The sequence below is a fragment of the Phaenicophaeus curvirostris genome, chromosome 21 (genome assembly GCF_032191515.1).
Source record: "Phaenicophaeus curvirostris isolate KB17595 chromosome 21, BPBGC_Pcur_1.0, whole genome shotgun sequence".
Lineage (NCBI taxonomy): Eukaryota > Metazoa > Chordata > Aves > Cuculiformes > Cuculidae > Phaenicophaeus > Phaenicophaeus curvirostris.
The window spans coordinates 4,913,496-4,932,917 of record NC_091412.1 but is presented as its reverse complement, the minus strand read 5'-3'; the positions used below and the strand labels follow the sequence as shown (position 1 = coordinate 4,932,917).

Here is a 19,422-nt window from a genome sequence, read left to right as displayed (position 1 = left end):
TATAGATGTAGTAAAAGTAGAGTGAAAGGCTGTTACCTAGTGGTGTATTTCTCCAGAATAATGTAGAAGGATGAATGAATGGAGAAGGAGAATGCTTTCATGGGCTCAGGAATTAGATTTAGGGTCTGATGTCATCATTTGGAGAGGTGAAAAAAACCCAGGGTCGCTATTCTGGTTAGTAATGAGGGTCCTTTCTGCAATAGCTGTAATGTTATAGACAAGGTGAGTCTGATCCCTAGTTCCCCGCTGATCTGGGGGAGACTTTATTGTTAACATAAGGCAATGTATTTCACAACTGCTTTCTAGTGCTAGGTTGCTGTAAATGTAAGAAGAGCTGATATAGTCAGGCAGGTCTGATTTACTAATTACAAATAGATTTGAGTATGACAATCCATTGGGACCATCTAAGCTGTCATGGTGATATGTGTTACTTTACCTGTTTTGATGTGGATTTGCCTTCCTGTCTTCAAATGGCAAGCTTCAAATGAAAGCCCCAGGCTCCAGCAAAACAAAGCTGTCTGATGAAAACAGCTCAGCGAGTGAGAATTCAGTAGTTTGTCTGCCAATCTGACAGAGCCAAATAGGATGGCACTTCTTCTAGAAGTGAAATTGCATTTAAAGGGGAGCTACTGCCGTGTCCCAGGGAAATGCTGCTTCATATCTTAGAAACAACATACGGTTTGAGTGTTGGAAGTGAACAGCCTGGTGAATTCAACAGGGAAGATTTTATCTTTTCAAGTCACTGCATTAGCCAAAAGTGGTACAGGCTTATCTTTACAAGAACTTGTTTTAATCACTTTTGTTAGGTGGAAGCAAGAGGTGTCATTTTTGCGCCATCCTGAGAGCTCTGGCTGACTGTCTGTTGAGATTAAATTACATGTGCTGACCAAAACAATCCTCCAGAGTCATCTACACAAACTTTTTATTGCTGTATTTTTTTTCTTTACACCTGGAGCAGAGGTTAATGTGAGTCTCTCTGTGTTTCCAGCTGGCCCGCGCCGATTCAGTGGTGCTCAGTGGCACATGCAGAACGTCCTCAAAGACTCCGTGGAGAGCTCCGATGATGAATTCTTTGATGCGCGAGGTCAGTACACATTTTTTCTGTCCTCCCCTCCTTATTCTTTCCTCAGTTTTGAAGCAGGTAACTAAGCTCTGTTAGGGATCAACTGATGAGGTTGTCCTCATCGGACTGAGATCTGAAAAAACCCCATTAAATCTTCCCTCAAGGATTTGTGAATGGGCCTGTGCTTATGGGAGATGAGTGAAATGCTGCGGTAGATGAATGAGCTGCCAGGAACAGGGTCTGGCATCAGAATCTGCATGAATAAAGTAGTGCTGAGCTTCCTGGGGTCTCTTGGGCCCGGCTTGTGTATGATGTTACAGTTGGAGTGCTCTTTGGTACGGTTGCTGATCAAGGTCACGAGTGTCTATGTTACTGATGGCCAACTTTTAAAATCAGTGGCCAAACTTTCACTGCAGTGACTGGGACCTCAGCTTGTTCAAGAGCAGTAATGTCTGAGTGCTTGTGGGTTTGGTTAGGTGAATGCAAAATGCAGCACTCCCTGCAATGTCTGATGAGAGCTGGAATCTTGGTATGCTCTTTAGCATGGTGAGTTTTGTTCTGAAGTGGGAGTAAAATCCCACGCAACAGCCTCAATTAGACAGGGGAAGAAAAGTTTCCAAAATAAAATGGACTTTGAAAACTGAACATAAAGTTCTGGCCTCACCTAGAACAGTACAGCTGTTCATTGAACTCAACAGTTCCAAACGGAGATGGATATCAGTATAATATTTTGATGAAAGTCAAAGGATTTAGGTTTGGTTGATCAAGTATACCAGAATGACACTATTTGATGTGACTTATTTAGAGGGTCTAGTAGTGAAATGATGTAAAGGTTCCTTCTGTCTCTAGAATCTGCAACATTGACTGTGGACTTCATGTTCTGTCAGGAACATGCTTGCATCCCCGTGATTTACCAGAGATGGAAATGAGTTCGAAGTCTGAGACATGCGATATCCATCAAATATCGGTTTTCTTTCCTGTTCCTGTATGGCTGGGCTTATATTAATAACCACATGGCTTGCGTAGAGGGTTCTGTATCTGAGAATCAAGAAAGAATCCACAGAAAAGTAAAGAAATAAGTGTCCCAGAAAGGTAAATAAATGAGAGGCGTTTTTAAAATGTATAGGTAGGCACAAAGCCTGACTGTATGTTTTCTGATGACACAGTGCCAGCTCATGCCCTGCCTGAAATCAGCTCCTATCTGCACTTCTGAGCTGGGATTTAGCAACCCATCTCTATTTGAAGAGGGATTTGAGAGCTCTGCGTGAAATGCTCAGAGCTCTGTGTGTATGCATGCACATGGGTGCATGTTTCAGAAAATACATTGCTGAACACTGATTATTTTGTCCTTGTTCTGGACCAAACGGCTGTCTTATCTGAAAGAGATGTGTAGCACAGGGATGTTCCAGCTGTCTGCACAGAGCAAGGAAAGAAATATGTATGCCATAAGCTGATTTGTCCCTTGTAATCTTTATTGTCAGTGGGGTGGGCACACAGACACTGCAGCTGGTACTGAGATGATCCTTGCACCTGGATTTTTTTTTCCTTTCCCCAGATGGATGCTTCGTTATTATGGGAATTTAACATCAGGTTACGAGTGCTCTAAATTGTCATACAAAGCTGATGGGGATGTGTAACTGATATTTTGAGGGTGAGGCTGTCTGGCATATGTGTGTAGATATGTATTTTATTTCCTTCTTTTTACTGTAAGAATGGCAGCCTTGTATTTTGGAGGCAAAGCCAAAATCTCAGTGTATTTATGTCGTGTCTCATAAAAATCCGTGCCCTTGAAATCCATCTCAGCTTATGGAAGTCTTCTCACACTGAGAGAACTAGTAAACAATAAATTAATTCACCAGTACAGAAAAGCCTTCTACATTCTTGTTGATCAAGTCTCCAAGCAGATCAGGAGGAATTCTGCTATTTTGGGAATGGGCTTTAGCTACTGCAGAATTGCATGCTTCTCCTAAGTAGCTGAAGTGTAATTTGACAGAAGCAATGTCCTGTGATACATGTGGAAATCAGTGTTGAAGATGCTGTTCTGCATTGCAGATACTCAGAGTGAATGTTTGGCACTGTGAAAAACTGTCACTTAGGGAGAAAGCAAAATGTTAAATAAGATGATGACCACTGTGCTTGAGTTTGATCTGCTGCATCTGCCTTTTCCACAGGACTGACTGTAGCAATAGGGGTTTGGGGCTGAGCGTTGTTACTCAACAGGCTAGGGCCAAATTTGCAACCATTTACATGTACAACTACTCCAAGCCTTGTTTGGAGAGTTTCACTTCATAGTCACCATCAATGAGTAATCACTCTCACTGATTAGTTGTGGCCACAGGTTTGGAATCATAGAGTCAGGTTGCTTAGAGAAGTGGTGGCTGCCCCATCCCTGGAGGTGTTCAAGGTCAGGCTGGATGGGGCTTGTAGCAGCCGGATCCAGTGGAAGGTGCCCCTGCCCATGGCAGAAGAGTTGGAACTGGATGGGCTTTAAGATTCCTTCCAGTCCAAATCATTCTATGAGTCTATGAAATGTGTAACTTGGAAGATGCACAAGATGACTTTTCCAGGAGTAGAAAGAATACACAGATGGGGCTCGGGAATAATGTAGATATGGCAAAACTGCTCAGGTTGGATCACGCGGTATGATAGAAAGGTGTGCGTGCCTGACTGGTCCCAGTGGGGCACTGATATGTGTCTAAGTAATAATAGAACCCTCTAACCTCCCTTTTAGCTGATACTCCCCAAGGGCTGACACTTGAGAGCATGAAGCAGAAGTTAATCATGAGGACAGACCTCAGCAGCATGTACTGACATTGCCGTGAGACTGCCTGTGCTAGTCAGGCCACTAGAACACAGCACGTTTACCGCTCCAGATCCCTGGGGATGCAAATAGCAGCCAGATGTTATCATGAGAGAAGCATAATTTGGCTTTAGCAACAGGAGATCTAAGGCCAAAATCAGGTAGTCGCAGTCTGGGGCCGCATCCGAAGCAGCTAATTGTGGAAGCTGCTTTTTTTGGTTGAAGTCTGTAATTAGATGTAGAAATGTAAAAGAAGGATGCACGAGCCTTAGGAACAGAAACGTCTTAGTGTTTAGGGGAGAGCGGAGTTGGAGCATTGTTGGTAAGCATTTTGGTTAGTTTTAGTTTCACGTGGTGGTATAGAAGCAGGGAATATAATTTTTGACAAACTGCATGCCTTTCCTCTCCCTTGGTTAGTGTGCTGCTTCCTAAACAGGCTATGAGCATTTATTTTAACAGTTGCCCTGTAACTCTTCTCCTTGAGTCCATCACCTGCAAACTAGGTTGTGTCCATGCTCCTAAGTGAGCAATTCCAATTCTGTTTTTATAACCTAGACTCCAACCACTAGGATGAAGACAGATTTAAGGTTTTTCTTCTGGCCCTGTTAACCTTGATTAATTTTATTCTCAGTATCTTATTTTGTGCTAAAGAAATTGCTCTCCTTATTTCCTAGCCTTTTTTGGGAATTTTGATTCCCTACAGCATTTCAGCTCTGGTAGAGGTTCTCATTCAGCACACACATTCCTCATACCCTCTCACAAAGTTAGCAAGACGACCTTTCCAGGAGCAGAAAGAATTAACAGATGGGGCTTGGGAATGATGTAGATATGGCAAAACTGATCAGGTTGGATCATGTGGTATGATAGAAAGGTGTGCTCGCCTGACTGGTCCCAGTGGGGCACTGAGCTCTGTAGGAAGGAAAGATGAGGAGTTGGGTAAAAACCAGATGGACTGTGGGTACATACAGGATATTTTAGGGCACTGATTTTCTCAGTCATATAAAACTGTGCATTTTTTTTTTCTAGGTTTTCATTTTTCCAACTGTAAACTATGAGAAATCTTTTCTGGCAGGCATCTGGACATTAGAATGGTATTTAAGAGGGAGCTGTTGATGGTTATTATTACAGTGCCTGGGAGGTGATTTCAGGATTTTGTGGGCTCCCTCAGAAGAAGCAGTGTTAACAGTTCATAATATGTTTGTGGTAAGATGTAAATGGTAGTTTTGCTTTTCACAGGGGATCATGTAGCTGCTTTCTGACCTGCTTTATATTCAAATGAACTCTGACTTCAACAGTTATTCTGGATTTAAACTAATCCAGCAGATGAGAATCCAGCCTATTAGAAATCTACCTTCTTCATAATTCCTTTATCTGTGCATGACTCTTCTGATTCAGAATGTGAAGGCATTTCTTTTTTTCTTGCTCCGTAAGTGTGTAACTGCAGCAGATGTTACAGTCAAAAGCCTGCTGACAGCTTTGCTAAAGATCGAAGAAGTAGCGTGGAATACAGCTGCCTCATTTTCTCCAGCTGAGTTTATTTAGTCTGCATAATAACTTTTGTCATTAGTTTTGCCTTCTAAAAATGAACCTTATGGCACTGTCTTCTGCATTACTGTCTTCATGTAAAGCTGAAGCCAACAGATATATGGTTTATATTTCAAGCCAGGCTCTTCATGTGCTTTCTCAAGATCCTTATTTTTGAAAGAGGCTATGGTAGCTCTCTGCTAATTAAAAGCTGCTCTTGATTTGCTGCAACTTCCTCTTCTGAGAATCGATCCTCCAGTCTCATTTATTTAATTTTACAATGCTCTACTGAGCAACTTAAATATTATTTGGAAATGCTGCCAGTGAACTAAAGTGGAAGTTTGAGAGTTTGAACACTCCCCAGTGTGTTTGTGCTCTAAGGCAACACTGTGATGTAAAACTCAATGGTGCTCAGCAAAAAGCGTCTCCTGGTGTGAGGATGCTGACCCTTATTCACTAAAGTACATGAATTTTAGAAGGCTGTATTGCAAAGGTGGTTTGTGAATGTCGAGTCCTGCCTTGTTTTTCAGTGGGTGTCATTTCCTCCTGCAGTTAAACATCAGTGGAAGGCACTTTGATAAGCACATTGTTGTCCTTTACCATATTTTACCATGGTTTACTGTCCGTTTGCAAGAGACCCATGTTCTTGACATCGCTAGTGTTACTCCTGCATCTGTCGCACTGGAGTAGCTCTTTGTCTCGGCTTACAGGTCCTTCCAAGAGACAAATACAGGTATTAAAGTTTCCAGATATTTCTGTGTAAACTGTATTCAACACTCTTCTAAACCTCTGTGTTCATAAATCCTTTTTAGCTGTTGCCTAAAGCAGATAGTGTCTGCCCTTGGCTACAGACACTTTGCTGTGTAACGTAAAGTCACTGCAGTGTCTTTTGTCAGATGGCCGATTTGATGCTGGCATCGAGTTGTTCCATAGCAGACATTGTAATATCATGACAAGACCAGTTTCAATAGTTTGATGCTTCTGGAATTTATTTTAAATACTTTTATTGATGACCAGTGTCATCACTTCTCATAACGTGTGGTCTATTTCCCATTTTGTTCAGTGCAGATGATGCTACCAACCTATAAGCAGTGATTTATTACTGCACCGAAGTCACCTGACGCTTCAGAAATGTGAGGAAGGAGATCCTCTTCCTGGAGTTCATGTGTGTTAAAGGAACTTGATAGTCCACTGAAGTTAGAGTAGATGCTTTTGGGGTGAAAAACCCCAATCCAATTAAACACAAAGTCAACAGTGACTGCTTAAGTACTATTAATTCAAGGGGTCTGGTTTGAAGGGTTTTTTTTTTAAGCCTGCTTTTTTTTTGGAGTACCCTGGCTCTAAAAATCAAGAATAATTTTTCCACTTCTAATGCTGTCCACTGTCTGAGCTCTTCTGTGGCAGGATGATTTCCAAGGTTTGGAGGGAAGAGGGTTATTGTGTACATATAGTATTTTACCTGTTATGTTTTTAAGGTAGTTGGGAGAAATGTCATGATACTCCTTGTTTATGAGCACAGAATGCTGCATGTAAAGTACATTGATTTAGTATGTAATACAGCTTTCACCAAATACTGTTTTTTTAATGTCAGGATAAATATATGTCCAAAATGCTTATAAATGACAGTAGCTGTCCTTTTTAAAATTGTTACTTGAAATAAAAAGTGACTGCTATGTATCATTTATGAATAACATCTCTTACTGAGTTATTAATTTTCTAATAACAGACTTCTATTGAGAATTAATAATTAATATGTGGTAAGTTGCTTATGTGGACCAAAATTAAATGCGTATTGGAGACTTCTAGGCATGAAGAGGATGAGGGATGGTACTCTGTTCACATTGTGTGTTGAGTGAGAATGGGATACCTAAATTGTTTAACCTGCATTGAAATCTTAAGCTTTAGTGAGTGGAAGAATTGGAAATAGGAAAGAAAATTGCCTCTGCTGATTTTCCTCCATGCTGCCACTGTGCTTTTCAATGGTCTCATACCACGTGCTCAGAACGGCTGTCTTGAGGGTTTAAGTGATGTTGCCAAATTCCATGTGAAACTGGAATTGTAACTTTGGGCACCAAACTCGTACTTGTCTAAAAAGAGAACTAAAATGATGATGATTCAGACATTTTAGATGGGGAAGTTTCTTTGGTGCAAAAGCTGTGATTGGGTTCTGTCTTTGGGAGTAGGATCACATACCGTGTTTGATGGAATATTCTTTTGAATTGTTGGCATCCATTGTTCAAGAATGCTTTGAAGGTCAGTGTGATGACTGCGTTTTTGGAGTTGCTGAGGCATGCATCACAGACTAATGAGAACAAAAACTGCACTTGAAATTTGCTGAACGTAGTCCATAAGTCATAGAACAGACTTCAAAATCTATTTTGCAGGAGACAAAGATGTTGATAAACAGTGATCACCCAATCTACCAAGAAAGTTTGACACAGGTATTTTGAAGTTTTGATTACTTCATAGTTAGCTTTCAAAAATACTCTTCAAATCAAGTTTTGTTCAGATAGGTTTCCAGAAGAAAAGTGATCTAGGAAGATGAACTTCTTCATTTCTATGGTGTAATTGGTCTATTAAGCAACCAAAGATGATGTTGCTTGTTTAATATCATCTAGTTAAAACACGTAGGCTTTAGCCAGGATAGGAGGCTCCACCACTGCCCTGGGCAGCCTGTTCCAATGCTTTATGACTCTTTCGGTAAATACATTTTTTCTAATATCCAATCTAAACGTCCTCTGGTGCAATGTGAGACCATTTCCTTAATTTCGCAGCTCTCTAGTCTATCCACAACTCTCTGTAAGGCCTCTCTACCTGTGAGGGATTCCGCAGCTCCTCCTAATTTATTATCATCTCTACTTTCTCCCAAACCACCTTTCAGGAATAACGAGTGTTTAAATGTCAGGAAGATATATGTACAGAAAAGCATAGACATAGCAAAAGAGGCAGAAGGCTTTTTTACACTCAGAACCTCCCTGGGAGATGAGAGTGTATCTTTGGTAGAGGAAAGAATATGTGTGGGTTAAAATAATTGGCATTACCAGTAGATTAAACACAGCACTAGAGAAACTGCTGGAGTTTGTCTATGATGGAGTGAGAAGAACCTGCCCAGGAGAGAAGAGGCTGCAGCTTTCACCTCTGAGAAACGACGTAACTCAGTATCCTTATTCTTTCTCCAGCTTTGTATTTCCTGTAATATTTCTTACCTGTATGTCTCACCTTTTCTCTGTTATTTATACAGAGTGCTTCATCAGTGCTTGATATTTTTGCAGCTGAAAGGACTTTCTGCACATTGCAGCTGGAATTGGGTACTGTGTTTCTTTATGGGAGAATCTGGACGCTGTCCCAGACTCTACATCTACCCATGTGTAATTTGCACTTGAGAGGCAGCCTGAAGTAGGAGGCAGAGGGCACAGCAGTGGGCACAATTAAAACATAACATTAGTCAGCTGCTTTTGCATTCTGAAAAACAGCTGGGGTCAAACCCCAGTTCCTCAGACAAAGAAATTTCTGGCTGAGAGCCTTGTAAACAGAGAATCGAGCACCTGTGTGTGAGATGGAGCAGCTGTACATGTTTTGACTGTTGATTCCTCTGCCCTGGCTAGCTACTTAATGCAGTGAAATGAGTAGAGAAAGGGAGAAGTAATATTTTACTCCTTGCTTTTGCTTAGATTTCCTTTGTTTCTTGCTTTCCATGTGGCATGCAGTAAGTTAGGCAGAAAGTTCATAGCAGGACTGAGTTACGCTTCCATGTTGGAAACTTTAGGCTTATTAGTTTTTCTTTTGCCGTGCTGCTAGCAGATTTTCCTCAAGTAAATGATGATCACTAGAAGTGTTTTCTCTGTTTATCAAATGTCCTACCAATGTGAATTTCCAGCTGAATGTGAACAAGGTAAGAAGCTTTTCAAAGTTTGACCAGGCAAGGGATGGAGGGAAAGATGTAGAGTTATCCTGGTTTTGCTGGCAAGGCACTGGAGGTAAGCAAGAAATGTGTGGCTTTCCCAGAGACAGACAGGACCACAGATTCTATGACAACCACAAAGAGAGTCCAGGTCTATTGAGTAAAGGTCAGCTGCTTTTAGATGTGCTAGCACCCTGTGTGTCCTTCAGACTTGGAGTGTCTGCTGCTACCATCCCCTTAGCCGTAGCAGGTGAGGATGAACAAAACATGAGGACTGGAGGGGGAATCTTTTGCTCAGGAGCATATGGTTACACTTCTTCTTACTCCCAGTTGGCGGATGGGAACAGCGGGAAGCATAAAACATCACTGAAAATTGCCATAATTCTTGGATGGATTTTAAAACTGCTTGATGGGAAGAAGGGGAGAGACAATAAACACTTCAGATCTGGTAAATAAGCAGGAGGCAAGGGTTACAGCATCACCAATTAAATAAAACTTTTTAACCTTTCTGGTGAAAATATGTTCACATCAGCTAAGTACTACAACAACGTGCGTTCCACAGAGCTGATCAGCTGCTTGGATGCAGAAAACATTAACACAGTGTCCAGCTCCTCACTGTGGTGTCCGTGCTGAAGCTCATGAGGGTAAACCAGCAGCATACATCAAGGAGAGCTCAAGGCAAGTGGGAATTCAGGAGAGGAACAATAACACAAAGAAGGATAAATTGAGCCCTTTTAAGGAAGCAAGAAGTATTTTGTAGGTCGCTGTCTTATTAAAAAATCGTAAGATGAAAACTGTTTCTATGAGGATAAACCATGCCTGGTGCTTTTTCTTGCCAGAGGAGGCAAATAGCAAGAGAAGACCCCAGTGCTGTGACGTGAAATGGCATCTGAAAATGTAGATTGTTTATGGAGGTCAGGACTGACTGTGAAATCAGAGCACCTTGAAGTCTGTCGTGGTTTGCCTTATGGAAAAAACTTGACCTACATCCAGCACTGCAGGCACTGCCTGCGAGCGTTCAGTCCTTGTGCCTTCCCAGGGTGCAGGAGCCAGCAGCTCCTTTCCACTCCTGATACTTCTGCACCTCTACGTAACTGACAGTAGAGCTGCAATAGTCTGTTTTGTGCTGGGGAGAGTAAAGCAGAGACTTGACATTTTTATATGCAGTCTGGTAAGGAGATAGAATACCTTTTTTCTGTAGTATTTGTTTTCCCCTTTCATTGATGATGCTTGCTTGTGGGTTGACAGTCATAACAAATTTCAGAGTGAATTATTTTCCCACTTTTGCTTCCTTTCCATTTAAGTGAATTTGCTTTCAAACCTTATTTTGAAAGGCAGAGATGAACGTTTATATCCTTTTGTGTAGCGGTCCACAGGTCGTAAAATTGCTTTGAGAACTCATAGATCCGGATACTTGGTTAATACTAACCAGATACTTTGTTTACTCAATTGTATACATCAGTTTATTCCAGTTGAGAAACTGTCTTGCAGATTTAGGTGTACTGCCACCTGATTTTGGCTTTATTGTCTGGTTGAATTTTAGATTGCTAAACTTGACGCCGTGCAGGCTCACCTGGTTCAGAGTGAGGTGATGCAAAGAGTACTCAGAAGTGTGGTTAATGCTTGCGGAAGCAGTTCGTGGTGAAGGACATCATAGCTGTTCACCAGACCAGGAATGTTTGAATGCGGGTGTCCTGTAGTGTTGTGCAGTTGCACTAGGTTAGTTTCTTCTGCTTGTCCTTAAGGGTCTTCTTTCCTGTTATTTAGTCTGGGGAAAGAGGCATGGCAGAACTCCAGCTTGGAAGACAAACGTATTTAGAGAGGAATTTCATGTAGGGGGAGCGGAGTTGGTGAGCAACATTAACTCTTTTCATTAGACTGGAGAGGAAGAAGGGTCCTGATAATGGTAGGAAGGCTGGGGGTGATCCACAGCCTCCCCTCTGAACGGGCATGGAACGGGGTCTGGAGCACACTAAGCACTGTTGCCCAAGACTAAATACCATTGTCTTCCAGATGACAGTTAATGTTTTCTGTCCCACTCAGAAAGCCAATAGAAATGAGAAACAACATCTGACCTCTAATCTTATTTCATCTTTCTGCTAAACAGTAAAGCCATCTGGAATGCCTGGCTTGGTAAATGACATGACAGCAAAAGCAATACGAGAATACTAGATCTAATGCTCAAACAATTTTGGAGACCTGTTTCTCTGCAAGAGGCTGTTCTATAGCACCCTCGTGATATAATTCGTGGTACCGGGGACAGATCTTTACCCCAAACCTTGCTGTTTGATATACCACTAAATAGCTGTCCCACCTCTTCCCGCTGGACGAGGCAGGTCTCTTGAAAAGCAGGCTGCACAAAGAAGGCTGAAAGAGCTGCCTCCTCTTCATGGACATCGAGGAACTCAATGGCCCAGTTTCGTCTTCCCTCATTGCACTTGTGGTAGCAGTGAATGCAGAAGGAGGTCAGCCCCAAGCTTTAGGTGAAGGTTTTGGTTGCTGGCTTGGTCACAGGAGGTGCAGGATGTCCTTGGGGCAGCTCTGTCCATCCACAGTGGCTGCAGGAGGCTGCCACTGAGCTGCCTTCAGCCAGCCAGACAGGGCACCCTCAGCCACCCATGGCTCCTTCTCTCCCTGCAGAATGTCAAATAAGTCAGACTTTGTGAGAGAAAGGGACAAAAAACCCAGCAAAATGCTGGTCTGGCTGCCTTGGGGGGCAACTAAGATCGAACCCAAGTGTGGAAGGGGCTTCACTGGATCCAACTTCTCCAATAAATCTGACAACTGACCTTTACAAGAGTTTGTTTCCAACTGGTTGGGTTTAGAGGAAGATGAGGGATGGCAATGACTGTGAAGTGATTTAAAAGCCCTTATACAGCTCTGCTTTCTTCCTCCCCATTACCAACATCTCTCTAAATGAGAGGTACATGTGAGAGAACATGAAAGAAGACAAATGTTTAAACCATTTGGAGAGGCCTGCTGCAAGGCCTGGTTGCCAACAAACTGATGGTTCTTTTTTTGTTTGAAAGCGTGGATCATTTTAGCTAGAAATGTCCTGGCCAAATTCTTCTGTGTTTACTCCCCCGACAGAGCCCTTTTCTCTGCAAAAGGCAGTTTGAGAGGGCAGAAATTGACCCATTCTGGATCTGCCTTGACAAGTAAAGAACCATCATTATTCATTTTGCATTTTTTTGCTGTGTTCTCACCCTAGGTACAAAGGCTACTCTAGGCTGAATACAGCCAGGCTTTTCAGTAAATTTAGTCAGAAAAGACTAATGCACCCTTCTTGCCAAACAGCTGTTAAATTGAAGGAAAATGTTTTCCTACAGCTTCTAGGCCTGTTTGGTTTCTGTTGTTTTGGTTTTGTTATTATTTTTTTTTTTTAAAGAGAAACAGAATATCTGTGGTTCATGTTTTGTGCTTTGAGCTTTTCCCACTCCCTCTCCCTGGATGGGATCCCAATACAAGAGGCAGTTCTCTGTGCCTGCCACTCCATTATGTCCCTCTGTCCCTGGATGAAAATGTAAAGCTTTTTGTAGTGCAGGTGGCTCTGCTAAAAGGGGGAAAAAACACGCTTGAAAAGCCTCAGACTGATCTGTGTGTCCGTTCTTCCTCCTCCTGTGCCTTTTGTATGTTCCGAAGTAGACGCAAAATAATATATTTTAACAAGAGGGAGCAATAATTCTGAATAAGTTTATTACTTTATATTAAACACTCAAAGTGATTTTATTGTAAACTCTGTTTTTTAAGTGACTGCTCAACATAAGAGCAAAGATTCAGGCAGTCCTCTTCTTTTCCATGGTTTTCCTGTGCACATCGTATGAAGCGTGCAGGTACAGTGTCGGGCGTATCAGTAAGCAAGAAGCTTTCCTGGCAAGCCCTGCATGTGCAAACCTGTCCTATATTTCCATTAGGGACCATGATGAGTGTTTACCTCTGTCTCGGTTACTAGTTCTCACCCTGTCTTTTTTTCTCATTCATCACTGCAATTTATTCTGTTCTCCTTTTTCTTCCTACAGAAGAGATGGTGGAAGGGAAAAGTGCCATTCTCCTAGGCATGAGCCAGTGGAACTCAAACGACCTTGTTGAGCAGATAGAAACAATTGGGAAGCTGGAAGAAAATCAAGGTAACGTTTAACTTGCCTTCCATATTAATTTAAAGTTAACAAGAAAATTTGGCTACTGAAGCAATTGTCAGGTATTATGTAAATTGTCAACAGAAATATCATTTACAGTATCGCAGGGTTAAAAGATTTTCATAGACATGCAAGCAGTATTTTAGTGCTGAGAAATGAATTGCAGTGGTCCCTCTTAGGAGGAAACAACTTCTCTGACAGCCCAGGTAATACAAATTTATTGGCTTCAGTGGGAAATCAGTGTTGGACTCAGTTCAACACCTATGAGACAGATTACAAGAGCATAACTTCTGTTTTGCGTGTTTCCTGTAATCAAAATATATGAGACTTTTGGTCATTCTTACAGTTTACAGGTCTTTTCCAACCTTAACGATTTATCCTACAGTTCCATAAGTCTGGGCCAATATTCCCTGTACCACATCTTTTTATGCCAGAATTTGATTTCACTCATTCAGTAATACAAAAGAAAGTAGAGTTCTGGCTCTAGTGCACACTGCCAGTTAGAAATTCTCCCTGATGCATCTCTGCTACATACATCTGATTCCTAAATGAGTGAGGCAATTAGGTGCATATCCTTCTTTCCTCTGCTACCTTCTAATCTCAGATTTAATGTTACTGGTTAACTAATTGTTATTTTCTTTTTCATTGTTACTTTTTGGGTTTTTTTGCCTACGTGTGCTCATCTGTATCTTGTCTTCGTAGAATTATCTGCCAAATGCTGATAGGTTGTATTGCAGCATTGTTAGTGCAGATAATTGTTCAGTGCTTTTGTTGTAGCTTAACAAGACTGAACAGTGTTACTGAGACAGCAATTTTAGAAAAGACTGTGATTAGCAACCATCAGATAGAAATGATAAAGGCAAAGAGGGAAGGAGGAGAATGTTTGAAGGAACACACTGTTGTCTTCTGTGCCACAGCAGAAAGATATGTCAGCCTTAGCCCAATTATTTATAATAAAAAAATAAAAGTTTAGCTAGAGATGGATGCTTTCTTTAAAAACATTATGTAAAAAAGAGAAAGGTGTCCTTTCTGGCTTCTTTCCCAGAGCACTTCATTCTTCAATGGAAAGATGTAAGGAGTATGGTCTGCTGATTCAAGGAGACTTCCCCCCACCTCTGCCCAACCTGGATTTACTTTTGTCTCTCAGAGAATGAAGAGTTCATTGGCTTTGGATGCAGAGAGCTTGGTTACAATTCAGTCGATCTCTAGGACCAGTGGTTTTGCTAAGTGCCTGTGCCGAGAGAAAAGCACTGGTTCTTTTTCATGGTTTAATAAATTGATTAATAAAGCACATAATTATGAGCTCTTTCAACAAATGAAAATGTATGAGAAGATGCAGTGTGCTCTGGGCAGAGCTGAAGACCCACTGAACACTACTTACTTAAGAGATGCTACAGTTCCGATGCGAGACAGACAAGGTCCTCAGGAACTTTATAAATGGCAAGTATATAGTTTAATACAATCATTGATTCTCAGTAAGTACAACTGAGAGCACTTGACCAGTGCAACCTTTCTCATCAGAGGTAGAAATTAGTCTTTGGGGGAAAACTGGCAGCAGCTTTCAAATTTATTAAGTTCTCATTACAGAAAATAACACAAACAGCAATCAAGCTGAATTAAAAACTCATACAGCTGCATAAATTATGCTGATGCAGATCTCTTTGCTGTTGTGGAACAAAACCTCTTTCACACATCACGGTTGTGCATTTAAATTCACTCCTGGTGCAAAGTATCTGTCTATTACATTAGGGAAAGCTGCATTTTAGCGAGCACTAGGAACAAATTCAACCTGTTGGACTTCAGTGCTTTGCTTTTCCTCCTGCTCTCTTGAGTGCATATCCTTACTTTAAGTATATATTGTTAACGTTTGTAAGGTTGAAGTTGTTGGTGGTTTGGTTTTGCACTCTTGACACGGTGCAGTGAAGGTGAGGTGAAGTCTTTGCAAATACAACAAAGACTACTTGTGTATTTTGAATTCAGTATGTGCTTTATATTTCATTATTCGAGTTTCTTTATAGTGGAAGATGAATTCATTATACATTTTAGTGGCCAAACCAGGCAAATACGTGTTACAGGCAAAGATAAGTCATTCAATCCAAGCTAGTATTTGACATATAGAGTTGTGTCAGTATTTCCTGGGGAAAAATGGCATAGCTGGAGTTACTTGTGAGGGCAAGACATGTTTGTTTGAGACCAAAGCCGCATGAGACTTAAAATAAGGTCACATGAATAGCAGGGTTGTCCTCTCTCCCTCAGTTGCCCATCTCTTGTTATGTTTGGCCTTTTTTTAAATGTAGAGTTGAGAGCTGGAAAGTGTAAAAGGGTTTAGCATAACATTTCTTTCTCCTCTCACACATGCAAATCAAAGCTTGAGAGTATCCAGAAACATCTGAAACGGGTGAAAAACCACAGAGCTCCACAGGGGGATAAAATCTGCTTGCCATTACAACTGTCACTAGATATTGTAGTTCATTGGCAGGAGTTTTTGAGTTGCTGAGCTATTTGCTGTCCTCCTAGTCCTGGTTCTGTCTCCTCTGTAAGAAAACAAGAAGAACAATAGGAACATAGAAAATTTAAAAATTGCTTTGCAGAGAAATAATTGTCTGTCAACTGTGCGGAAGATATCACTTTGTTAAGGACTGTGTTTTCGTGTTACTTGTGCTGCTCCTTTCCATTGCTTCCTATCATTTCTTTCATCTGTTCTTTCTGTTAGTGATGTTTTAGCACAACCCGTTCCCTTTAAAACAAAAAGAGACTGACTTGCCTTTTGAGGGATGTTGGACTCTTTTCCTCTTGCCCAAAGGCCTGATTTTTCAATAGGTTTTAGCTCTGTGCTTTTTATAAAACAAAAACAACCATAGAAACTGCAAGAGCAGTGGATTTCCAAACGTATTTGTAGCTTTTATGCTGCAAGTGAGTTTTGGGGCTGTGTTGTCCCTTGGCAGCTGTTTGGATGGGAAAGCAATGTATTGAGCTGGCTGGCTGACATAGCAGATCCCCCTTCCAGCCCTTCACTGATGTGACAGGAGCCCAGCACACCAGCAGAAAGGACAGGCTATATTTCATCGCAATTGTTGATTATCCAGAACAAAATGATGCAAAGCCAAGATTTCAGTATGTAGCAAATGACAAGCTTGAGATCTTAATACAATCTTTATGGATCTCCTTTGTCTGTTTGCCCTGGCATGAGATTTTTATTTATCAGCAGTGCGATAGGAGCGCGTTGTATGTGTCACAGGTTTGCTTCCTGACCTTCACAAGGGCAGACAGAGAGTTCTTGTCTTTAGCAGTGGTGGGCGAGTTCCTGAAGGAAAGCTTGTCTGGCAGTGAATGGGAAGTGCCTATGTGTCTGTCTCATCTGTAAACAGCTTTTTCCTACAAAAGGTTCTGTTAGAAATTTTGAGAGATGTGAAGATGATCTCCAGAAAGACAGATGGAAGTGTGAGTATGAAGGCTGAAATGGTCTATTTTACATTATTAAATTATTGTTGAAATGACAACGGCAGGATATTTGCTGTAATGTGAAGTTGTGGTGTGGTTATGGGGTAATAGGTGAGTGACATGTTCTTGTTCGGGTTTTATTTTTTCTAAGGAAAAGAAATATACATCTCTGTAAGATGGGATAGAATTAGATAACATCTGAAAATCACTGTCTGCAATTTCTGATTCTTTTGACTGTCTCTTCTAGCACAACTCATGGTTCTCAGGAGCACATGACTTCTGGGTTTCACCAGAAGATATGCCTTAATATCTGAGGGCAAATACACTAGGGGGTGAAGTTTGTATGCTCATTAAAATGGCAGTAGGTGACTTTTCTTGTTCTGAACCTTCTCAAAGTTATGTTGCAGTAAAGCTATGAAATTACTTAAGAAGGGAACCTTGACCTCAGAATAAAAAGCAAAAATAAATCTGTCTGGCTTTGTCTCTCAGGAGACCACGTTGTCTGACAGGACGCATGTTGACCTCCAATGTTTTAAGTAACAGATGATGATTATGAGCTCATTTGGAAAGCAGTCAAGTGTTATTGCTCTTCTGGTTCATAAACAATTTATCAGAGATGCATGGAAGTGTCTGCTTGCTTATGCACATTTGCTACAGGCTCTGATGAAAATTACTTCAATGTTTCCTTAAGGGGTTTAGCCAGGTCTGGGGCTTGGCCAAACGACACAGAGAACTGAGCAGCTAGAACATCAATTAAACTTTTAGCTGTATGAATGCCAATGTTTGTAACTATCTGAGGTTACTTTGTGACCTGTAAGAAACAAGTGGAAAAGGATTCTCATTGCCAACCCCTGTGCTTCCCTCCCACTGCGGCCCCACACTCCCTGTCCAGTCCCAGGTGAACGATGCTTTTTGGCACTGGATGGCTCTTAGTTGGATGTCCCAGCAAGGAGCTGATGGACTTCAGGGTCTACGGAATCTTAACTATCATCTTGTTTATGGAAGTAAATCAACTTTGATAGGTGAGGCTGTTGTTGAAATGTGGCAAAGGTGTTTATGTTGTTGTTTGAGAAGGGGTGTATTTAAGACCCTGTTTACAATGGATTCATTCTGCAGATTCCCGTTCCAGAGACAACCCCTTCCTCCTGCACTAAAGAGACAGATTTTGTGCTTGGTCATTGCATGGAGTCCTAGTGAAGTGACTGTGCTGTAAATTATTGCATATTGGGCAAAACGTAAAATCTGGCTCCTTATTGATGAAATATTTGGGATCCTGACAGACATGATTTGCAATTAATTGCAGTAAAAGGAGAATGGATCATGAATGAATTTGGCTATTCTGTTAATAATTAGACCCTTGATTTCTATCTATAGAGTCAATGCTTGGCATACCTCACAAAATACTGTTTTATATGCTGGAATGCAGCGAGTGCTCTATTGCCATTTGAAACAGCCTTAACTGAAAAGCTGATGAAAATTGGAATGACTAATACTCTTTTGACAACTGATTTTGTGTGCGTATGGTTTTAAGCAGTTCCTGCCAAGTGCAGTGTTTTTAATCACCTATTACCTTCTTTTTGATTTGTTTCATCCTTGTTCAGGTGCCTGAAGCTCCTCTGCTTTAAAGTTGGTACAACTTAAGTGAAATTAGTGTGCTTGCACTTGGTGCAGAGCAGATTTATGTCCTAGGCAGGAATTTGGCAGTGAAGGCGTCTTCATTCTTCTCTTTCATCTCTTCTGACACTCCGCGGTCTTCCCTGTAGCTCATACTCAAATAGACTGAGGCATATATTTTATTGCATTACCTACTGCAGATCGTGTTTGAAAATGTGGGACCTTTTAACCATTCTTCACACCCAGCTATGAGGATGTGTTTGTGTAAACTTAGAACTTGTGTTTGATTCATTGGTCTGGAGGCTGGAATTTGGGAGTATGAATTCTTTGTGAACTGGGCATCTCCTTATGATAAGATGGTCATATTATTGATAATTTCAGTGCAAGGGTACACCTAAGAGGATAGCAATCTCCTTTCCAGCAGATCATATCTTTGGAATGATGTGGAGGACCTTCTCCATTTCAGTCACTTTTTTGCATGTACAGAATTCAGAAGATCTTGGTATCTACGATGACTGCCATGTCATGAAAAGACCATGGAGAATTAGAAGATTGTACTCATGCAGTGTTTTGTTGGTGAGCTTGCTGCACAAACCCGCTACAATTACTTAACTCTTCTGTAAAAAAGTTTAAATTCCGGTTCAGATTTGTAGCAGGGACTTCAGCTTGGGCTTCTCTTAGAAGGATTCCATACATACTTGTCTGTTGGCTGTTTTGCAGTGAGTTTATCTCTTCTGAAGTCTTTGTGGGGGGAAAAAAGGTCACATTTCTGTGGATAATTTGCATTTTCCAAAATGTAAACGTTAAAAAACTCACAAATGCACACCAAAAAAGGTGTGAAACAGGCAAACGCCCAGTGAACCTGGACTGTTTTTTTTGTTTGAAAATTAATTTGTACAGCAAGCTTCAGGCAGTTATCTTGAGGTCCCCAAGCACAGCATCC

General features: G+C 41.2%; 1 protein-coding gene across 4 annotated transcripts in view; it reads left to right on the top strand.

Moving 5' to 3' along the window:
* PITPNM3 (PITPNM family member 3) overlaps positions 1-19,422 on the top strand; it is an 89,144-nt gene that overhangs the window by 18,601 nt on the left and 51,121 nt on the right. For all 4 annotated transcript variants that reach the window (XM_069874205.1, XM_069874206.1, XM_069874204.1 and 1 more), the window contains 2 exons: positions 989-1,084; positions 13,308-13,415. In XM_069874205.1, coding sequence (XP_069730306.1) covers positions 989-1,084; positions 13,308-13,415 — 204 coding nt within the window. The remainder of the gene's footprint in view (positions 1-988; positions 1,085-13,307; positions 13,416-19,422) is intronic.